This window comes from Tamandua tetradactyla, chromosome 1, assembly GCF_023851605.1.
Source record: "Tamandua tetradactyla isolate mTamTet1 chromosome 1, mTamTet1.pri, whole genome shotgun sequence".
Lineage (NCBI taxonomy): Eukaryota > Metazoa > Chordata > Mammalia > Pilosa > Myrmecophagidae > Tamandua > Tamandua tetradactyla.
In genome coordinates this window covers 157655862-157680026 of record NC_135327.1, presented here as the reverse complement: position 1 = coordinate 157680026, position 24165 = coordinate 157655862, and the positions used below count along the sequence as shown (strand labels likewise).

Genomic DNA, 24165 nt, shown 5'->3' with positions numbered 1-24165 from the left:
ATGATTCCTTAATAAAATTTTACTGAACCTCATGAAATCCTATTTATATTTATCAATATAATAGGTTTAAGAGTTCCTTTAAGAGTCTGTTTTTAGGGTACACTAGAGGTTCAGTGGTAGAATGCTTACCTTCCATGTGGGAGACCCACATGGTTCCCAGCATGATTCCTAGACCATGCACCCTGCAACCCCCGTCCCCCAAAAAGAGAGTCTGTTTTTATAATTTTAGTTATGGTGTGTCTTCATTATGACTTAATTCCCTAAAATGCATTTCATCCTTAAGTAATTCTGATGCATAAACCAAAGAAATTATCTGTACATTCAGCTATTCATTCTATAAGGGGAGACTTCTTCTCATCCACTATAATAAACTTTCAAGTCACTTTTTGTTACATGTTCTCCTTAAGTATGTATGTTGATATGCCTTATTAAGAGTAATGTAGTATATAAAAGTAAGTACTCTGTTACAAAGTAAGATGGCATAGGAAACAGACTTTTTTTAATGTTTTTTTATTGTGAAAAATAACATATATACAAAAAAAGCATTAAATTTCCAAGTACATTTTTATTTTGTTTAAAACAGAAAATAAAATTTTATTTAACATAAAAAATTTTTAGAAATTAGGGGAAAAAACGAAGTCAACCTGGGATCACAAGATAAGAGTTTTTAAAATCCACATACACAGAGAATAAATTTAGTTTAAAATTCTGAAATTTTCTTTAACGTACTTTGGCATGGACAGTTTGATATAAATGTATGAGGTGTTTGTGCATCAGATTAAGCTACACATAAGAAGAAATCCGTTTCTTTAATCAAGAACTTTCTTCTTTCACGAATAGTCAGCCTTTAACCTCATGGCCACAAAGCAGAAATGACTACTATAAAGGATTCATCACACATATCCAAGTACATTTTAACAAGTAGTTATGCAACAGATATTAAAGTTTGGTATGGGTTACAGTTCCATGATTTTTCATCTTTTCTTCTAGCTGCTCTAAGACACTGGAGACCAAAGAAACATCAATATATCAATCCAGCAGTCATATTCATTTGTTAAATCCTGTCTTCTCTATTATACACTTCTGTAGCTGGCTGGTCACCTCGGGTGTGGTGCCACTCACTATTACCCCTAGTGATCCACTAGGAAAATTTTTGCTTCCTGTCCCTGCTACCCTGAGTTCTGCTGGTCTACAGGTTTTAGTTCCAAAATGGGGTGTGCTTTCTCCAGGAGAAACAACAGTGATACCACTGAACTGGAAGTTAAGATTGCCACCTGGTCACTTTGGGCTGTTTATGCCTTTTGGATCAACATGCCAAGAGGGGGATTACATTATTGTCTGGGGTAATTGACCCTGACTATCAGAAGGAAGTAGGACTGCAACTACATAATGGAGGTAAAGAAGAGTTTTCTTGGAATATAGGAGATCCCCTGGGGCGTCTATTAATACTACCATGCCCTGTGATTAAAATCAATGGAAAACTGCAACAACACAATCCAGGCAGGATTACTAATGGCTCTGAAACTTCAGGAATGAAGGTTTGGGTCACCCCACTCCCAGTACCAAGATGTATTAGTTAGGGTTCTCTAGAGAAACAGAATCAACAGGGAACACTTGCAAATATAAAATTTATGAAAGTGTCTCATGTGACCATAGGAATGCAGAGTCCAAAATCCACAGGGCAGGCTGCGAAGCCGATGACTCCAATGGATGGACTGGATGAACTCCACAGGAGAGGCTCACCAGCCAAAGCAGGAATGGAACCTGTCTCCTCTGAGTCCTCCTTAAAAGGCTTCCCATGATTGCATTTAGCATCACTAATTGCAGAAGACACTCCCCTTTGGCTGATTACAAATGGAATCAGCTGTGGATGTAGCTGATGTGATCATGACCTAATCCTATGAAATGTCCTCATTGCAACAGACAGGCCAGCGCTTGCCCAATCAGATGAACAGGTACCACAACTTGGCCAAGTTGACACCTGTCCCTAACCATGACAACTTCCTTCTCTTTTTTTTTTCTTTTTTGTGAAAAATAACATGTATACAAAAAAGCAATAAATTTCAAAGTACGTTGTGACAATTAGTTGTAGAACAGAGTTCAGAGTTTGGTATGGGTTACAATTCCACAATTTTAGGTTTTTATTTCTAGGTGCTCTAAGGTACTGGAGACTAAAAGAAGTATCAATATATTGATTCAGCACTCATACTCATTTGCTGAACCCAACTGAGATACATTTTTTATAAAATAGTTAAAAGGAATAAGCATCTTAATTGAAAAAAAAGGTAAAGTCAGGGATTTCCGTTTACTTAGCCATGTGCTCAGTTATAGGTTCCTCCCTGAATCAAAATTAAACTGAACTCTGAACCTTTTGAGATGAGCAAAAAAGGAGTGGCATTAAGGGGTGGTGGTCAATAAAGAGTTAACGAGGTGAAAGGGGGGAAACTGCCCCAAGCAGATGGCATAACTTGGACAAAGGCTCAGGGGAGATTGGTGCTCCCAATGAATATGGGAAAGGGAATATGGCAGAAGGGTTTTAAGCAGGGGGATAATTGCAAAGGTTTCCATTTTATAAAGGCTGCTATGACAGCTTTGTGGTATGCAGAGTGCTTCTTGAATGGAATCCAAGCTTGAGAATAATCAGGTTGAAGAATTATGAACAATTCACCCCCACTACCCTGGGAAACTGATTGCTGTTTCTTCAGGGTCATTACCCACTGTGCCCCCTGTGGTCCTTCTGAAACTACTGTCACCTGGTTTCAGAGTGGGGCAGTACTGAGTCCTTCCTGGGATCCCCTTGACCTTTCTGGGCAGTGAGTAAACTGTTCCTTGGCCATTGTGTTCTCTAGAATTAGTTCTGCATAGAAGAGTCTGGCAATGACCTAAGTTCCTTGCCAGGTTCCTGGTGAAATTGTCTTTTGGTGAACAGGCTTTTGTTTACTTCAGTGGAGAAACAGTTTGAACCCTTTCTTCTGAGGACTCTGGGCTACATATCCCATTTTCCTAAGTCTCTCAGATGCTACATTTGTTCATTTAATAAACATGAATTATATACCCACTGTGTGCCCTGTGTTGGTTTGGAAGACTGTCAGCTGAGTAGAAGTATTGCCATTTGAAAGGAGCTCAAAGCAAAGTGTTTTGGGGGAGACATAGCTCAACTGGGTTCACAGATTGAACTGGTCCTGTAAATCAGAGCCCACAAGTTAGGTATCCTGATAGCCAAACCAGAACTACCAGTTGCATTTTGTTTGACTGGCAAAGTATCATACTTTTTAAAAACACTTGAATAGCCTATATTAGAGCGTATCATCTCCAGTTCAACAAAAGTCTACCATTACACATGGATATATAGCTGTCCAAATATACCCATTTACTTTTGATGCTTGGCTCCATAGACATTTGAATTTGTCACCGCTGCCTAATAACCTAGTGGTAGAGAGCCACTTGGTTATTGCATCTTTAAATTTCCAAGTTGCATATGGTTCCCAGGAAACCTGGGAAACCTTAATCTTGTCTACTTGGGATTAGATATATTGTGTGTGTGTGTGCATTCAAACATTTTTTATTGTTAAATATAACATATACTAAGAAAAGAAAGAAAAGGCAATGATTTTCAAAGTACATTTCAATAAGTAGTTGCAGAACAGATGTCAGAGTTTGTTGTGAGTATCCATGCCACTATTTCAGATTTTTCCTTCTAGGTGATCCAAAGTACTGGAGACTAGAACGCTTTTTTTTTTTTTTTTTTTGTGAAAAATAACATATATCCAAAAAAACCAATAAATTTCAAAGCACATTGCAACAATTAGTTGTAGAACAGATTTCAGAGTTTTGGTATGGGTTACTATTCCACAATTTTAGGCTTTTGATTCTAGCTGCTCTAAGACACCGGAGACTAAAAGAAATCTCAATATAATGATTCAGCAATCATAACTGTTTTGTTAAACCCTACCTTCTCTGTATAACTCCACCATCACCTTTGATCTTTCTCCCACTCTTAGGGGTATTTGGGCTAGGCCTATTCTAACTTTTTCATGTTGGAAGGGGCTGACGATGAGGATATAGTGTATATTGATAAAAAGAAATAATTTTCTATTTCTCTCTGTAAGGGTCAATGAAAATATGAACACATAGTTTATATTCTATTACTAACTGCATAAAAAGATAAAAATTCAGACTGATATTTCATAATAGGGCAGTTTGTCATACCCTATGTCTTGTATGCTCTATCTAAGAATTAATTTTGTAACATTTCTTCATGACATTTTTTAATTTAAACTGTTTTATTTAAAACCATGGAATCAGATTGGCAATTGCATTTTTATTTATAAGCCTGATAGAAAAGCTGTAGACTGCAAAGCACATTTAAATTTTTTGAGTTGCTTCTTTCTAGTAACCTTGTTTGTAATTATAGGACGAGGATGTCACAGATTCACTTTTTATAACATAGAAATAAATTCTGTGTGGTTACAGAGTAAAATTATTACCTGGAATCTCTGAAAACAATAAACATGGGTACATAGGTCATGTTTAAAAATACTTTTATTGATAAAACTTAACATACAAACTTACAAAACAATTTAACACACAAACCTTTCATACGTGTTGTAGTCAGTGGCTCACAATGTCATCACATCACTATGTATTCATCACCATGATCATTTTTTTGAACCTTTGCATCACTCTAGAAAAAGAAAGAAAAAAGAAAAAAGTCATACATACCATACTCCTTACCCCTCCCTCTCATTGACCTCTAGTATTTCCATCTATCCAATTTATTTTAACCTTACACTGGTCATTTTAATGTTAATGGAGCACATTTGGTCTTTGTTCTTTTACCGTGCTCTTTGAAATTAAAAAAAAAAAGAAAGAAATGGGTTTTGTTTTCTGAACTCAAGAGGTATTAGAGAACAAATTAGTCTGGTTCATTTCTCTCATTTTGCAAATGAGAGCTATCTGGGACATAGTCTCATAGCTAGTTAGCAGCAAATACAGAACCACTATTTCTGCCCTTAAAGGAATCTCATGTATGTATTTTGCATTTCATTATAAAGGTGAATAATAACATTTAAGGCTAAGAATCAGTCCACATTTGCAAAGCAAACTGATTGATTGTTTCATTTTTATTATCCTGTATACATATACTTATACAAAAATTGTCAGCAGGAAAAAGTTCTGTCCATATTTAGTAATATTATGATATGACTGTCAAAGCCAGTAATTTCAAAACAAACAATGCACATACCATACACACTTATTTCACATTGATAAAAAAATATGGTATTAAATATTTTCAGACCCTAATCTGGGGAAAACTGGGTATGGCTCCATGATATATGTACTTACTTCTTACATTATTCATAAAATTAATTTTAACCCATTTCTCAAGAGTTCAGTCTTAAGAATAAACTTAAAGGGTGGTTAAGAAATGGCATGAGTCTTGTGTTGGATGGGTGAGTGGGTATCAGAAAATTATAACTGGTTGTTAAAATGGAAGTTACAGCAAAGAACCCATAAAGATAAATACGAGATGCTCAAGTGAGGACCAAGAAGCAAATTTTCACAAGAAATATTTTAAAACCAATTTTATGACTTTTAAACCGCAAAACCACATTGAGGGTATAAAATGATCTGGTTGTTGGAGATTAGAAGAGAAAAGTTTTTATTGAAGAGCTTTCATTTCTTGGGAGAGAATTGTGCTAAGAGTCCTGTCCCATCCAGTTACTTCTTCCTTCTTCTCTAGTCGGGAGGGAGGGAAGGACTTCAAGACTATTTGATGTGGTAATGAGCTTCTCCTGCTAGTCTTTAAGGACTGCTTGGGGGCAGAGCTCACAAAGGAGCCATTCTCGGGGGATAAGAGAAGTGTCTTCAGTGACTTCACGGACGTGCAACCCGTGTTAGGTGCACAGGGCCCCACACTTAGAAGGGGGTGATTAAATGGTAGTTGCTATCTTGAAATTCTTAATAATTTTTTAACAAAGAGCCCCACATTTTTAGTTTCCACTGGGTCCCATAAATTGTGTAGCCTGTCCTGAGTTTATGGCCTCCATTGAGAAAATGGTAGAGGGAAGGGCCCCCAGTGGGGAGAGAGAGGTTTGGTTCCCTAAGGAAGTCTCCAGGCATGCCTGTGGAAAAGAGTTGGCTTGAAATATTTGCCCACTCAGTAGGGAACCCGAGTTACCAACTGACCCAGTCAGTGGAACGTTCCTGCTCTCCTTTTAGCTCCTCTGTCATCTAGTCCCTTCTCACCCAGAAGGGCTGTAACAGCTTAAGAGGAGAGAGATTTTAATAAAAAGAGAGCGTGTGTCATACACACCTCCTTCTGGAGTTGTGGTAACCTGCAACAGACATTGCTGGGGAAAGAGAAGCTGCTATTCTGCTGAAGAAAGTTGAATATTCTAATAACCAAATTGAAACTGTTTTATGGTTCAGTGATTGGAGGACTTTTATAAACTAAAAAGTGATCGGAAAAAGCATGGAACTGTCCAAGTTTTCCTCCAGGGCTAGGGGAAGAACTACTGTATTGAATAAATTTTAAGAGAAAAGTGAAGGACAAGAAGAAACTACTTTTGAAATCACATCTCTCAAGTGATATTTTTCAGTGTATATATTACATAATTGAATTTAAAGAATCTAGAAACACCAGATGCCTTTGAGTCATGAACTGTTGTCTTTTAAGTTTAAAGTGATCCTCTGAAATCTAGCCTAAATTTAATGGTGAAACTGAACTTTTTGTATATTTGATTTCTTAATCTGATTTGGTACTAGAAAAAAATGTTGGATTTTCTCATTTGTCATAGTAATTTGTTTATCTAGTTGTTGGCTTGCTGACAGTTGTCTAAAAGTGGAAAAGTTTAGTTCAGTGCAAGTGCTTGAAGAAGAAAGAAACTGTATGTAATATTTCTTTAGAAAACATGTTTAACATTTTGGACAATTAAGCTTGATATATTATAAAGCAATTTAGTATTTCCACTGGCGGTGACAGAATTTTTTTTCCTAGTGGGTGTTCCAAAATGATCCAAGTTAGGAAAATATTGCACATTTTCAGCATGTTTCTACTGCTCTTTTCCATTTTATGCAAAGACTGTTGTAGGCTAATTATAGAAAATTGCATTAAGTGCTTATTCCGTGAGTGTGAAATTCACTTGACCCTGATTGCCTGACATTTAGAGAGAAATGAGGTCGTGTTCTTTCCTGGGATTCTGTGAACTATATCTTAATGCCCTTCAACAATGAGAAATATTTGCATTTTCTTAAATTTTCTAAAGACTTTTTTATGGTTGATTAACCTTATGAAATAAAAATTTACATTAAAAATTTCACAAATTTTCTTTAGTAAATATCTTTATATGCAAAACTTATACAGAATGTATTTTTGTGTGACTGAACCTGACAATACTTGAAATGTGATATGTTCCATAAATAGAGGGATAATTTTCTTTCCTTTTGAATGTTTGCTAAAAATTAATTTGAATTGCTGATATTCCTGATTTTACTTTAAATTCAGAAATGACTGTGCCTACAAAATCAGATTTTTAAGGGAGAAGGGCATCATGGAGAAAATTACATTTGCATCGTTTGTAATTCTAAAGACAATTTTGTTAAAAAAGAAACTATAAAATTAGATGGAGAGACAGAATTCATGCCTGCCATGCCAGAGACCCGGGTTCAATTCCCGGAGCCTGCCTGTGCAAAATAAAAAAAAAAAGGTTAAAAAAACATAGATGGGACACGGAAAGGCATGCCCTAATAGTCAGGGATTGAGGTGCTGTTACCCTCACTTGCTGCCTGACGTCCTAAGTGATTGAGCACAACGACACAGTTGAGAATGCCATTTGTAAAAGTAATCACAACCTTCTTATAAATATCTTTGCAAATATTGTCATTTCTTTCTTCAATACATTCCTCTGATTTTTTTTTCTTAGGCACGCAGGAAGGAGGTATTTATCCAAGAGCGGTATGGGAGATTTAACTTAAATGACCCATTCCTGGCACTGCAGAGAGACTATGAAGCAGGTGCTGGTGATAAAGAGAAGAAGCCAGTTTGTACCAACCCCCTCTCCATCCTTGAAGCCGTCATGGCTCACTGCAGAAAAATGCAGGAGAGGATGTCCACACAGCTGGCTGCTGCTGAGAGCAGACAAAAGAAGGTATTATCACTTTCTAACAGTAATTTTCCTGTATCACAGTGTAGGACTAAGAAACCATCTCCAAGGCTTGTTTATTCCAAAATGTTGTATTTTTCAGGACATGTTGGGTTAGGTATTTAGGGTTGCAAAATACTGACAATATTTTGGTATCTCTTTAAAAAATGCTATTCAAAATAATAATGACACTAATCGTAAAGGAAGTATGCCAAGGAAATTATTTTGCCCATAATGTTTACTGGGATGCCTTTTTAAAAATATGGATTTTGGGGGGGTGGGGGTTGGGGAATTCCTCCTTCCTGGCTCCTAAAACCTTCTTAAGATGTTAGGTGTGTAACCCAGCAGTGCAACCAGAATATGTGATAACATCCCCAATTTACTTCATCCTTCTTGTCTAAAATGTTTCTTTGCTTTTGGAACTCATTTTTATTTTGTTCAGTTCTAGTGTATTCTATTCTGTTCATTTCTTTGAAGGATGAAAACAGTATGAGGAGAACAGAATGAAAGTTTTATATGGTCTATCCGTCTCATAGAGTGTCATATTAAAGGCCTGGTTATTCTCAGACTGGCCTCTAGATCTGCATGATCAGAGGCAGACCGCCTGGCTCCTGCTCACATGTGTTTCCTTTAAAGCAGTCCCCTCCCCCAGCCCTGCCTCCACCAGCACCCACACACTCATCGCACTTGGGTAGATGCTTCAAAGAGTAAGAAGTTTGATAAAAAATTTATTGTGGTTAGACATTAAATAATAGATGTAAATTTTGTCCTCCCAATAAGCTGCTAAGAGTATTGATTCCATTTATTAGAAGAGGGAATGAGGGAATCAGAGAAGCTACTGCTAGCTGTACTTATTAGAATTAAATTAATATGCTCTTTCAACCAATATTAAAGCATCCATTAAAATGTTTCTTCTGTAAGTCCTTTTCAGAGAACACTTTTAAGTCTTACGTTTAATACCTGGTTGACAATTAACCTGAGTCCATTATGCTATGACTATTTTATGATATTGCCTTACAGTGTGTGTGTCTTTTCATTATAATATGTATGTCAGTTTTCCAGTATAGGTGTTGAATAAGAATAGACCTTTTCCTCAGTAGGTCACATGATGGAAAACTAAAGTAGAGAAAAATAGAAGACCTTCCATGGATGTGAGGCAAAAACAATTTTACTCTGGACTTCGTAAACCCTTTACAAAGCCTTACAGAAAACTGCTGAGATCTCTGGAGGTTTTCAGAAATCCCCCTAAACCACATAACCAAGAGCCAGTGTATTTCAGCTGATGTCATTGAAACTCATTTGTGTCTCTTGGATGGGCTACATTTCAATTATGTTCTTAACGTGTCAAATGAGCTATTTCATAATGAGTGGGTTTTTTTTTTGGCTAGCTTTTATACTGCATTATCAAGAAAATATTTTCTTCTCATTGTAGTTTTTATTTAATTTATAAAAAAGGCTTTACTTTTCTAAATTTTACTTTGGTTCTCTATTTTATTTACCATTCTCCTTTAGGGAGGAGAAAAGAAGAGACTCATTTCTAGTGGCATCAAAGGTTTTATTATCTAACTGTTGTTTTTTTTCCCACTTGCATCCTGTTTGTTTCTGAATGACTGGGTCATTTCCAACCTGGCTGGGAGTGAAAGGAAATTGTTTCTAGCCTATCGGTCCTGAGAGTCTAATATGAAATAAACTGGTGCTCTGTCTCCTTCAGATTACAGGGATACAGGGTCCTTTATGGCCAAATTCATTGACTGTTGCCTCAGTGAAGGGTTGCTCTGGTTTTCCTTAAAGTATAAAGGATACTTTGGTAAATTGTAGCATGTGAAAAGATTTACAGTTTGTATTCCTGCCCTATATCTTTACTTATAAAGAAAATACATATCAACTGGTTAGACCAGAAACACCAAAGTCATCATTTTTAACAACAATATTATCTGTCACCTTTATTCTTATTTATTTATTTTTTGGGGGGATGCATGGTCCGGGAAACCACCTTTATTCTTGGAAGTAAATATTTTAACAGAATGTCTTCTATTCTCTTGCATATAGAGTAAGTTGCAGCTTTAGATATCTAAATGCAGTAAAGAAAAAAATCCATTATTTTAAATGAGCTGCTACAGCAAAAAGCTGGGAAAGCAAAGGCCCATTATCTACAATTCAAGTATTTATTATCTGACACTGGGCATATCTTTTTGCTATTTCTAAGGCATTTAGCCTGAACATTGCTCTGTTTGGCCTCATAAGGCAGGAGAAGAGACTCCATGCTCATTCATGCATTGATTCCTGCTGAGACTACTAATAGGAGAGCTAACTGTGTTTGGTAGTTTGCATGCCAGGGAAATTTGGGCAAGAGTCAGTCTGGCAAATGGACTGAGCCTGGAAAGCCACTTTGAATAAGCTAATGAATAATTATCATGGAGACTCTGCCTGTAGTAATTGACTCTCTGTTTTGAACCACTAACCCAGGGTGCAGGGATTTTTGGGATTTTCTTTTTTCTCTTGTATATCATCTGTTAACAATGCTTCTTTCTGTTGTAATTTATATCAACAGTAAGGATAAATATTTATTTTCAAAAATTTTATTAATACCTCGAAAACATAATTTCTAGCTTCGAGATAGGAAAAGACCTTTTAATTTGAGGCAATGTATAACAAGCCAGAGAAAGAATAAGTAGGAAGTTCAAAGGGGAGCATTACTTCTCACCAATGAAAATACCATGCATCACTCTGTGTATTAGACATGGCTTTTCCTAGGTGGCAGCTCAGTATGATTAGTTTAGCTGCACGTCAGTAGATATACCAGTCAATATTCTTGGTTGTGAGCAACTACAACCAGTGCTCGTTGATTTTAGCAGAAAGGGAGTTTATCAAGAAGAGTACAGAGTATTAGTTGGCATTCAGTTTTGTACAGCATTACTGGTAAAGCTGGGGACCTTCTCTTACCTGCCAGCATCGCAGCCAAAAGCTCACTGTAGAACTAGTTTGTGGCTGGTGAAGGAAACTCGTGCTGCTGATGGTGGGATGCTGCAGCCTGTACTGCCTTGCTCATGCCAGACAGCCGTACTTATTCACAGCCATTACTGCTTTGGATCCTGAGTCCTCCTGCTTTGCATCGCATCACTCTCAATTCAGAACCTGGGGCAGCTGCCTCTGATGGGCTAAGCTTAGACCGCACACCCTACTTGGAGCTAAAGCAAGACCAGGGAAACACATATTGGGTCTATTTAGCTTCTATGGTGGAGAATCATAAGATGGAGAATTACCCTAATTCAGAAGGGGTTTCAAGTATTAGACAACCAAGGAAATCACAGTGGGCTGGAAATCAACAGGGGATTATTTGTTTTGTTGATTATTATATATACGTTTTTTCTTCCCATTTTAACCAATTAGCTTGATTCTGTCATTTGTTTTCAGGGCTTTCTGCTTCGTTATGTAACAGCCATTATTATAATATATATATAAAAATGTATTTTGATCTTAAATTGCTTTCTAGACTCTCATTCAGTAATAACATGGTAGAGTGCCAACTATAATAACCATTTTAGCAAGAGTATTCAGGACATTTTGTACGTGGGTGATTGTTTTAGCTCATTCCTGAGTCTTTTTTTATGTAATTCATTGTTGTATTTCAAAAATGCATTTTGATTCTTCAGAAATTTATATAGTGATTATTAAGGGAGAGCCAGAGATGAGTCTGTGGCTTTGAGCAGTTATTTAGAGGAGAGCATAAGCTCAGCTAAGCCATCTAAATGGAAACCAGGCAAATCCCTCCTTCCAGGCCACACACACCTTCCGTTTCTAGAAACTCTATAGCTTAAGGGGAGGGCAAATGAGAGCTGCGTAGTCCAAACTCCTGGCTGGTAACAACAGAAAGAACAAGATTGGTCTCTTAATGTATGCTGTGTTATGAATGTGTTTACCAGGATTGGGCTGGTGGGTGGGGATGGCCAAGTGGGGGAGGGTACACAGGTACAATGAGTGTTAAAAGATTTTGGGGCGGGCCGCGGTGGCTCAGCGGGCAAGAGTGCTTGCCTGCCGTGCCGGAGGACCCCGGTTCGATTCCCGGCCCCAGCCCATGTAAAAAACAAACAAACAAACAAAATATAATAAAACAAGAAAATGTTTAAAAATGTTTCCCTTTCTTCCTCCCTTCCTTCCTTCTCTGTCTTTCCTTCCTTTCCTCCCTCTCTCTTTAAAAAAAAAAAAAAAAAAGATTTGGGGGTACAGGAGTGCATAGGTAAATGAGAATGTTTTGGGGTTGTGACTCTGTTTTCTCATTTTATAAATAACCATAACTGCTTTCTTCTCTATTTCCCACTTTGAATTAGAACTAATTGCCTTTACATTATTGCTCTCCTCCCACCTACATAGTTTTCCCTTTCATTATATAAAAACGTGTTTGGTGCCTCTTCATTCACGGCTCCCACTCTCTTAGGTGCTATTCTTGGAACAACCACCCACTTTCTTACTACCAAATATCTGTATTAATTCTAAGCTTTTACATACAATTCACCCTTTTTTTGCAAAAGTGTTTGGTGATTCTGCTCCATGCAAAATTGCATGCAAAAGTCAACTATAACTCTGCAATCTGTGTATACAGGAGGCTGTGCTTCCTTTTCTATTTTGGTAGTCTGTGATTCCATCATCTTATTGTCTCAAAAAAATTATGATTATACTAGAATTCTTTAAATGGAGCTTATGGATTTTTTTTGTCCTTAGTAATATATGGTACCTTGTACACTACCTGGTAGAGAGTTGAGTAGATATTTTTTCTCCAAAGCATATTTAAAACACTGCTTGTGAACATGTATGTGAATGTAGTTAATGAATGTAATTGATATGGTTAATACTCAGATCATTCAAACTTAAGCAAGTGCACATTACTGCAGGTTTGTTGGCCTATCAGATTTGACCTGCTATCTGAAAGAAAATTTTTTTGGTTGTCAATATTGCAGTGAAGCTTCTTTCTGGGAAGTAGGAAAAATGAAAGACTGTAGAATAGTATTAAAGACCAGCTCTTAATGTTAAATGTCGAATCCATCCAGTTGATGCCTCAAAAAACAGCCAAAAACTTGAAAGTTGGTGTTCAAGAGATACTGAAAATCCTTAATAAGGAGTCATACTATCAATAGCCACTTATCTACATATTATTAGCAAGAATAAATATGCAGGAAACTTATACTAATGAGTTTTAAGGTCTTCCAATTTGATGATGAGCAGAAAAATATTCATCGTATGTACTGAAGGTTTAGAAACTTACCAAGCTCATAAAATTTAGTAAAATTGGCACCAGGCTTTTGGACAATAAAGAAGCAGAAGATTGCCAATATTCATTCACCATGTTGAAATAGTAAAAGTCATCTATCAAATTATTTTTAATCTTTTAATAATGGAGTTCCTCCTTTAGTGACTTTCTTTAAAACTATTTTTTGAGAACCCCATTGTTTGTCTGTTTTTCCTGCAGTATACTTTCCTTGATGCCCTGTGGTAACACGGTGAAACTACAAATCTCCTGTTACCCACTCCTGCATCATCTCCTATACACCCTTCTCTTTAGTTATGTCTCTTGGATTTCAGACTTTCCTTTTTAGATGAGTCACAAATTCCGTAATATGTAAGAGAATCATTCTTTCTTGCTCCTCCCTATTATTATTTTTCACCCTTCTTCTCTCCTTCCCCTTTTTCCTTCTTTTGTCTTTAAACTATTTGAAACTCCAATACAATGTTGAATAGATGTGGTGAAGGCAGCCAGCCTTACCTTTTCTCTTTCTTAGAGAAAAAGCATTCAGTGTTTCATGGTTAAGTATTATGTTAGTTGTGCTGCTGCTGCTGCTTTTTTAATAAATCTGCTTTACCTTGTTACGATTTCATTCTAAGTTTGTTGAAAGGTATTATCATGAATGAGTTTTGAATTTTGGGAAATGATTTATCTGCATCTATTAAAATAAATGATCATGATTTTTCCTTTTATTCTGTTAATCTGGTGAATTAAATGGACAGGTTTTTGAACATTAAACCAGTTTACATTCCTGAGGTAAACCTCAGTTGGTCATGTTTTATGAAACTTTTTCGGTATTACTAGATTCGTTTCACCCATATTTTGTTAAAGAATTTTGTGTCTGTTCACGAGGGATGTTTCTCTTTGCTTGTTTTTCTTAAGTACTTGTCTGGTTTTGGTAAGATGGTAATTCTTGCCTCATAAAATTAATTGGAAGTATTTTATCTTTCTCAGTTTTCTGGAAGAGTTATGTTTAAGTTTGGTATTATTTCTTCCTTTAATGTTTGTAGAATTCACCAGGAAAGCCATCTGGCTTCTTTGAGGGAAGGTTTTTAATTGTGAATTTAATCGCTATAAATGAGGAATTTTGTGTCAGTTTTAGAAAGTTGTGTGTTTCAGAGAAATTTTTCTAATTTGTTGAATTATATTCAAAGTTATCATTATCTTTTTAATATTTGCTAATTTTTAGTGAGAGCCCCTCTTTCATGCCTGTTATTTATTTTCTCTCTTTGTTTTTTATTTTCTCTTTTTAGGTGTTTAACAATCTTATTAATCTTTTAGAAGAAAAACAATTTTGGCTTTGTTAATTTCTCTGTTATTTGTCTCTTCCAGCTGTTTGATTTCTGTTCTAACCTTTATTATTTATTTCCTTCTACTTACTTTGTATTTAATTTGCTTTTATTTTCCTAGCTTCTTAAGGTGAAACTTAGATAATTGATTTGAGACATTTCTTCGTTCCTAACATAAGCCATTAAAGCTATGAATTCCCCTCTCATAGAGGTTAGGGAGTATTAAATGAAGGGCTTTAAAACTGCTTCCCACTCGTATTTCTATCTACCCAACATATTTTAACCTTTGTGGTCAATGAGAGGGAAGGATAAGGGGTATGGGATGTATGAGGTTTTTTTCTTTTTATTTCTTTTTCTGGAGTGATGCAAATGTTCTAAAAAATTATTATAGAATATATTACTATGTGCTAATATTGTGAGCCATTGATCGTACACCATATATGGAATGTTTGTATGTTAAGAATGTTCGTGTTTGTATGTTGTTTTGGCTTGTCAATTAAAAAAAAATAGAAGAGGTAATGGACATCTTTTACCGTTGATAGGAATGGCCCTAAATATCCCCATTGATCATCCTGCTGGCTTTGGTTTTAGATATCTACATTTTATCATATTATGGAGGTATCCATTTATTTTTATTTTACCAATTTTTCTTCTTACCATTTTTTCATGGAAGGTTATTGAATTTTATTAAATGCCTTACCTAATGATAGTCTTTATAGCTATTAATCTATTAATATAATATAGTGAATTATAAGTAATTGATTTACTGGTATCAAACCACCATTTGCATGCCTATCATAAACCTCACTTAGTCATGGTATTTGTTTTTTCCTTAATCTGCTGCTAGATTCTATTTGATAATTATTTATTTTGGATTTTTGCATTAATTTTTATAAGACTGTTTTGTAAATTTTTTTTACCCCAAAACAAAAAAAAATTGGAACTTTGTAGCTTTGGTAAAAGCTCAAGAGATTTGACTGGACTGTCCCTATTTGCCAGCAGTACAGATCTGCTGGAGCTAAGTAGCACTGTCCCTTTAGACATGGTGTTGAGAAGAGTTACCATTTGTCACATTTGTGAGATTATTAATCCTGATAGGCATTAATGAATTTGTGAAAGTTAATAAAATTAATAAAAACATAAAAATTTATGGGAAGCAGTTTTTTTAATGTGTTTTCATATAGCCTCATATATTCTAGTCTTCTTTGGCCTTGTGTTATTTAGAAGTATGTTTTGTTTTTATTTTATTTTGGTGACGTTCTTAATGTCTTATATTATTTTGGATTTAATTAATCCATGATCAGAGAACAACTCTCTATAAGATTTTGGTCTTTTGAAGCCTGTTGATAGTTTTTCATGGCCCAACAAGTACATCTAAAAACACTGTCTTCCATTGTGTTGGGGTGTACTTTTTTCTATGTGTCAGTTAGATCAGGTGGTTTTTATACTATTATTTGGATCTACTGTGTTCTTGTTGCATATGTTTTTTTTTCTTTTTCTTTATTTTTTACCTTTTTAAAAAATCAATCACTGAATGAAGGATGCTATAATTATAGATTTGTCTGTTTTTTCCTTTGTTTTGTCAATTTTTTCTTCATATATTTTAAAGCTGATAATTCAGCTATCTTTGTAGCCTCTCTGTTCATAATATGTCTTTAATTTCATGGCTACTTTCAAATCGTTGCTTATTTGTTTTCAGCAGTTTTACTAAGATGTGTGTAGTTGTGGCTTTCTTTATGTCTCCTTGGGATTACTGAGTTTGTTAGGTTTGTAAGGTTTATACCAAATTTGTTAACTTTTTGGTCATTATTCTAATTTTTTTTTTCTCTATTTTGTCTTTCCTTTCCTTCTGGTATTACAGTTACATGGAATTTAGTCCACTTACTATTGTCCCAAAGATCACTGAAGCCCTGTTCATTTGTTCATTCACTTTTACTCTGTTCTTCAAATTGGATAATTTCTTTTGATCCATTTTTAAATTCATTGTCCTTCCCCCCCCCACCCCCGCCATCCCAGATCTCCTCTTAATTCTGTTTAGTGGCTATTTTTATTTTAGATGTTATACTTTTCAAGTCTGGACTTTCTTTTTTTTTTTTTAATAGTTGACATTTCTGTGCCAAGATTCCTCCTTTTTACCCATTTTGACTATATTTCTTTGAAATAACTGCTTTAAAGTCCTCATTTGTTAATTCCAATATGGGTCTTCATGTGTCCAATTTTGACTGACTACTTTTCTTTAGAATATGGATCGTATTTTCTTGTTTCTTTGCGATAAGTTTTTATTTTGCTCAGGACATTATGGATGTTATTTTCTAGAGACTCTGGATTCTGTTACTTTCTTCTGAAGTGTTGTATTTTGTTCGAATAAACAGTTAACGTGGTTAGATTCACTGTAAACTCGGTCTTCTTTGCATTTGGCAACAGCTAAAATTGTTCCCCATTTATCTCAGCCATTCAGCAGCCACCCCCTGTCGTTCAGTGTGGAGTCTTCCTTCCCCTCAGATGTATAGCTCAGGGGTCAACTAAGGACACTGGTGGTGGTTATTTTTGCAGCCCCAGTTCTATCATCTGTCTCTTCAAACCAGTAAGACTGGAATTTTCTGCTTGAGCTCCAGCTGTTGGTACTATCAGGGCAGGGAATTTCCCCCAGGTGAAAAGCTATACAAGGGCAAACTTGTACAAACTCAATAAGGTCTTTTTTTTTTTTCAAAGTTTGACTCCTCTCGCATTTCAGCCTCTTTCTGTTGCTTTCCAGAGCCTTCAAATAGTTTTTTTTTTAATATTTTGTCAAGAATTTATTATTATTATCTTCAGGAGAGTTCTGAAAAGGTTATTTTGCCATATTTGGTGGTAGAACCGTCTCTGCTAAGCTTGGTAGATTGTTGGATTCGGTCCCTGTCTGACATATAAAAATTTTCATCTCTGGGTTTAATATGGTTTATTCTTTGGTCTATTTCCTCTAAAAATGTTATCAAAGGAAAACCTATTATGGGATGTCAACACTTCTTTAAAACATGAATACCTATTACAGTATGAATTGAGAATTTAACATTTTTTAGTGCTAGGCACTATGCTAGATTCCTTACATACATTGTCTAATTTAATCCTATTAAGTAGTTACTGTTATTGCCCTATTGTGCACATAAAGGAAAGAAGTAAAACTGAACTTTTAGTAAGAGAACTTACCAAGGTCAGACAGCTAATAAGTCTGAAATCAGAACTCAGTACCAAATCTCTTAGTCTCTTAAGTGCATTAACTTTGTCTCTGCCGAATGGTTAAGGAATGTTTTTCCTTAATTAAAAAAAAAATTAAAGTGTGCGAATTTATTTATATACTTATTGGAAAGAGATGGTAGAGAAGGAGTTGATTGATATTTATAAAGAGCAGTGTAATAACTGATGGAATAAGTCTCAGAGGTAACAGGAGAGAACGAGGTTAATTTCTTCTTAAACAGGAAATAGAAACCTTTCTCCCTCAGGGTGAAGGAAAGACATAAGGATTAGTTTGGTTATTAAAAAACTTAAGGATGAATCAGAATGTAAAGACAGTCAATCTGAATTTTCCTGATGAAGAAGTCTGTAAGGATAAACTGAGAATCAGCTGGGTGGGCATTGGTGTTGCTTGGTGGAGAATGGCAGAGCTTTGTAATATCTGTTGAAATAAAAGGCAGAGGGAGCTAAGCAGAATTAAGTAGAGTTGTCATTGGGACTGAGAGCTCAACTGAGTTTGAGAACCATGGGTTTGTGGATGAATCAGTTGTGAGGTTTACTCTGCCCTCTCACTGGTAGGAGTAGACACATATTCCACTGAGATGGGGATTTAAAGGCACTGAGATGGGGATTTAAAGTGATGGAAGGACAAAGATGCAAAAGAATTCTGGGTGCTTTTATAGTAGTATAATGTGTTTTTAAATATCTGAAGACTAGTTCAGTTGATCTCTCCTTGAAAGTTGTTCTAGTTTGAAAACTGCTGGAATGCCATATACCAGAATTGGAACAACTTTTCAAAAGGAGAATTTAATAAGTTGACAAATTTACAGTTCTGAGGAAGGGAAAGTGTCCAAATTAAGGTATCTACAAAAGATTACCTTCACTCAAGAAAGGCTGGTGGATCTGGAACAGCTCTGTCAATTAGAAAGTCACGTGGCTGGCGTCTGCTCGTCCTTTGGGCTTCTGGGCGCCATTGCTTTCAGTCTCTGTTCCTGTAGGGGTTCCTCAACTTGGATTCTCTGGGGCTGGCTTTCATCTCTTGGCTTCCTTTGGCTCTCTCCAGGTTTTGGCTTGCTTAACATCTCATGGGAAGGCACATGGCTGGGCTCCAAGAATCTTCAAACATCTGTGTCTTTCCTCTCCCTGTCGGCTCTGAAGCTTTTGTTGGCTCTCTCTCTGTCGGCTTTGTCGTTTCTGTCACTTCTGTCACCTCTGATTCTCTCCAGGATGTTTCCACTTTTAAAGGATTCCAGTAAACTAATCAAGACCGACCTGGAATGGGTGGAGTCACATCTCCATGTAATCAAAAGTTCACACCCACATTTGGCATGCCGCAGCTCCATGGAGATAATCTAATCAAAAGTTTCCAATTTTCCAGCCTACAGTACTGAATCAAGGTTAAAAGAAACAGTTGCTCCCATAAGATTGGATCAGTATGGAAACATGGCTTTTCTGGGGTACATAATGCTTTTAGACTGGCACAAAAGTCTTCCTTCATTTGATTCTGAAGTGTAAGTTGAAAGTTGTCATTTCAAAAGTGAAGTGTGATGAACCATAGTGAAGAAGTATCATGGGCGAGATGTGTGAAATGGTTCTAAAAGTTTAAGACCAGAAGACCCTGGGTTATTGTCATGATTCTGACTCTCATTACCTGGATAATATCAAGGAAATCGTTTACCTTCTTGGCTTCCAGTCAGTTGTTTTTTAAAATGAGAGTAGCTCTTAAGATTCTACAACACATCTTTCTTCCCACCTTTGGAGATAAATCATGAAACTCACATTTTAAAAATAAGATAAAAGATGACTTAATTTGTGGTTTTTATGCTAAGAATTTTTATATCGCTATGAGTATCAGATATATTTAAATTTTCTTAATAGTTCTAACTTATGTCTTCTGACAAGAACCTATTATTTGATACATTTAGAGAATTAAAAATGCTTCCTTCAATGTTTGTAAAATTCACCAAGCCATATAGACAGGTCTTTTAATTAAGCCAAAATTTCTGTGAGGCTCCTAGATGAATGAAATACATATGAATATAGTATAGAATAGCATTGTTGTTCCCCAAATCTTGTCTGATCTACTGATGATTTCATATAGTAGAATAGAGTATGTGTATAGACAATTGTCTCTAATTTTCTTTGGTCACCCATGTATGGAACTCATTCCAGTGCTATTTAGCAACTATCCATCAAAGCGGGAAGCATCCCAATGATATCTCTGAATAATATCTCTGACCCTAGTTGGACAGTGAAGCCCTTTCTCCCTTTGATCCCATGACTACTTGGCCGTGAGTGGAATAGAGTAATGAATTTTCACAGCACGTCCTCACAGCTAACGGATCATGAGAGCATATTCTTCTGCCAAAACTGACTTTGACAAGCAGTGGCTCTCTTGAGAGAATATTTGTATTTAACATCTGGAAAAGAAAATATGCTTTCCATGTTTTTAATCAGCTAGAGCTCCTTTAACCTTTATGAGTCGTAAGGCCTTTTTTGTCCTATCAGGGGAGCATTGCCATTAGGGAGGTGAGGAGTGCGGGTCAGTTCGTGGTCCTGTGTGAGCTCCTCGTGGCCAGCCTTCCCCTGGAGAGAAGTGAGAAACCTGCAAACACATCAGACTAGTTCCTCTGAAAGGTGACCTGTATGCCCAGAAGGGTCATCAGCGTTTGGAAGTTTGTTGTTTCCATGAAACTATAGTAATTTCATTCATTCAATCAATAATTTATTAAGCACCACTGTGTGCCAGGTACTGTTTTTTTGTGTTGGGGACACATAGCAACGAGATGCAGTCCTTCCTTGTCCTCATGGAGTCACATATTAGTGGCATATACTTAACAAATGATAAGTTCAGGGGTGGGGGGACTATTTTTTCAGCAGGGTCATTCGGGAAGAGGTATGTCTCTCTCTTTTCCCTCTTGCAGCCTCATCCTTTGGTGTATGGCTTGATGAGTAGGGCAGGGCTACCTTTTAGCCTCCACTCACCCCTCCAGCCTGGCCACTCATGTGCAGTGCCTGGACTGCTTAAGAAAGGGCCTTGCGTGCAGGAGTGGTGGAAAGAGTTCTAGGCAGAGAGAGCCGCAAGGTCAGAGACCCTGAAGCAGAGTCATGTTTGGATGTTCAGGAGACACCAAGGAGTCCAGTGTGGCTGGAACTAAGTGAGTGAGGGGGATCGAAGAGGAGACGAGCTTAGATTTTGAAGTTATAAAAGTTAAAATAAAAGCTTTTAATTCTTTAGTTCTTTATAGTTTCCACAGAGCTTTCACATATAATTTTTATGATTCCCACAACAACCCTTTATAAGAAGTTCAAAGAAACTAAATTACTTAGGTAAGTAATACAATTAGCAGATATAGGGACTTAGAATCTACCTGAAGTCCTTTATTTTCAGCACTTTTCATTATATTGTACCCCTAAGATTAGTTAGTAATTTGAAGGCATAAACCCTTTTTTGTTGTGCTTATCACCAGTTTCCTCATAGAGCTCTCTTTCTGTGAAAACAGACTTTTCTGCACTCCATGTTGTGATTTGAAGCATCTGTTTATTGTTCTCTATGTCTATCGTTAACTTTAATAGATTAAAAAAATTCTCTATTGATGTAATGGAGATATTTTTCATAAAGTCACTAATATACATTTTTCTCATTTTAATGAGCCTTCTTAAATGTTACCTTTCCGATCACCACGCATTTTAGGAATGTGGCATTTTAGGTCCCCCAAACCATGTAGTTGTGATTATTAGAAAATTAATAAAAATCTCACAAAAGCACGTCTCTGGCTAAAAGAATTTCTGCACATTAATCAGGGTTTTCTTGCGCATTTCTTTCAGCTGGAAATGGAAAAGCTTCAGCTCCAAGCCCTGGAGCAGGAGCACAAGAAGCTGACTGCCCACCTTGAGGAGGAGCGTGGCAAGAACAAGCACGTGGTGCTGATGCTTGTAAAGGAGTGTAAACAGCTCTCTGGCAAAGTCATAGAGGAGGCCCAGAAGTTAGAAGAAGTGATGGCCAAACTGGAGGAGGAAAAGAAAAAGACGAATGAACTAGAAGAGGCGCTGTCTGCTGAAAAACGAAGAAGCACAGAAATGGAAGCTCAGATGGAGAAGCAGCTCTCTGAGTTCGATACCGAAAGGGAACAGCTTCGTGCGAAGCTGAACCGAGAGGAAGCACACACCACTGACCTCAAAGAGGAGATAGACAAGATGAAGAAAATGATTGAGCAACTGAAACGGGGAAATGACAGCAAACCAGGCCTCTCTCTGCCCCGGAAGACAAAAGATAGGCATTTGGTCTCCGTATCTGTGGGAACAGAAGGACCTTTGGCAAGGCCTGTTGCTTGCCAGACAGACCTGGTGGTAGAAAGCACTGAGCACATGAAGAAGTTGCCTTTGACTGTACCTGTGAAGCCTTCTACAGGGAGCCCCCTCGTTTCTACAACTGCAAAAGGGAGTGTGTGCAGCAATGCCCCATTGGTCAGACCAGGTTTTGACAGGCAGGCCTCCCATGGTGACTTGATTATCTCCTCTGTACCCACCGTCCCACCTCCAAGTGCAAACAGAATTGAGGAGAATGGACCGAGTACTGGCTCAACACCAGATTTAACTAGTAGCACACCCCCACTCCCCAGTAATGCTGCCCTACCCCCCATTCAAACACCAGGTGTAGCTTCCCAGAACTACTCCCAAGCTTCCTCTATGCACAGTTTACATTCACCATGTGCCAATGCATCTTTGCATCCAGGTCTAAACCCACGAATCCAAGCAGCTAGATTTAGATTTCAGGGCAATTCTAGTGACCAAGACCAAAACGGAAATACTACTCAAAGTCCTCCATCGAGGGATGTCTCCCCTACGAGTCGTGACAACCTAGTGGCCAAACAACTAGCTCGAAATACTGTGACCCAGGCGCTGTCAAGATTTGCAAGCCCTCAGGCGGGTGCTCCCCCGAGGCCCGGAGCAGCCCCCACCGGGGACGTTGGCACCCACCCTGCAGTTGGTCGGACCAGTTTAAAGACTCCCAGCTTAGCACGAGTTGACAGAGGAAATCCTCCTCCCATCCCTCCAAAAAAGCCAGGGCTCTCCCAGACTCCGTCCCCACCACACCCCCAGCTCAAGGCCATTACGGATAGCAGCAGGGCTTCAAATGCAGGGGCCAAAGTGGATAACAAAACTGTGGCTTCACCCCCTTCCAGTTTGCCACAGGGGAACAGGGTAATACATGAGGAGAACCCCCCTAAGTCTTCCTCCCCTCAGCTGCCACCAAAACCATCCATAGATTTAACTGTGGCACCTGCAGGCTGTGCCGTTTCAGCCCTGGCCACGTCTCAGGTGGGTGCCTGGCCTGCTGAAACCCCTGGACTGAACCAACCTGCATGTTCAGACAGCTCCCTTGTCATTCCCGCCGCCATTGCCTTTCACTCCTCCATAAACCCTGTTAGTGCCTCAGCCTCTAGACCAGGAGCCTCAGACAGCCTCCTGGTAACAGCATCAGGTAAAGGGATTGAAATATTATACCCTCTTCTATGAATGTGGCTTGTCCTCTCACTTGCCTTCGTTTCCTTCACACTGCCTTGAAAATTTTTTTTTTTTAATTTGATACTTTTTTTTTTTCCTATTCTTTCCTCTCCTATTTTGTATTTCCCTGTAATGACTCCGGGGGTATGGTGATTCATCTTGCTATATGAATTGTGGTTTTGTTATGCTGAGTGCTTTCTTCTTTTAAAGTAGCCCGGAGATAGTGGTTTGGAACATGTGGAAACCATTAATTTAGAAAACCTAAAGCATTTCCATAGGAGCAAAGAGTATTCGCCCTTATTAAATATTTATCTCACAAGACTTCAATATTAGTGGGTCATTCCAGACAGTAGGTATGTTCAGTTCCATCAAGATGACACTTTAAAAAGTCTGTTCCATCAGTTATTAAAACTGCAGATGTCCCTGGATTATCACATTGATTAGGTTTGTTTTTTAATTGTTTTATTTATTCTCAATTTTAATATCAGTTTGGGGTTAAGTTGTGTTTTATTTTAACTTCGGAAATGGAGTATGTATATTTATAAGCCCCTGTTCTAAGTTTAGTTTATTTCAAAAGCCTTTTACCCTATTTAGAACTTTCATCTTCCAACACTTGAGCACAGATGGGCTCGATTAGAGATTTCCATTTCAGAGGTGGTTTATGGAGTCAGTGACTCTGAGACTCTTGAACGAAGAACTCAATAAAGAGCTGGATTTCCTCTCTAATACCGTGCTT

General features: G+C 37.3%; 1 protein-coding gene across 3 annotated transcripts in view; it reads left to right on the top strand.

Moving 5' to 3' along the window:
- The window catches only part of CTTNBP2 (cortactin binding protein 2), a 156884-nt gene that overhangs the window by 55601 nt on the left and 77118 nt on the right, over positions 1 to 24165 (top strand). For 2 of the 3 annotated variants that reach the window (XM_077116772.1, XM_077116845.1), the window contains 2 exons: positions 7926 to 8150; positions 21750 to 23406. In XM_077116772.1, coding sequence (XP_076972887.1) covers positions 7926 to 8150; positions 21750 to 23406 — 1882 coding nt within the window. Of the gene's footprint in view, positions 1 to 7925; positions 8151 to 21749; positions 23407 to 24165 lie in introns of those variants that run through there. The other variant, XM_077116917.1, reaches the window with a different exon arrangement.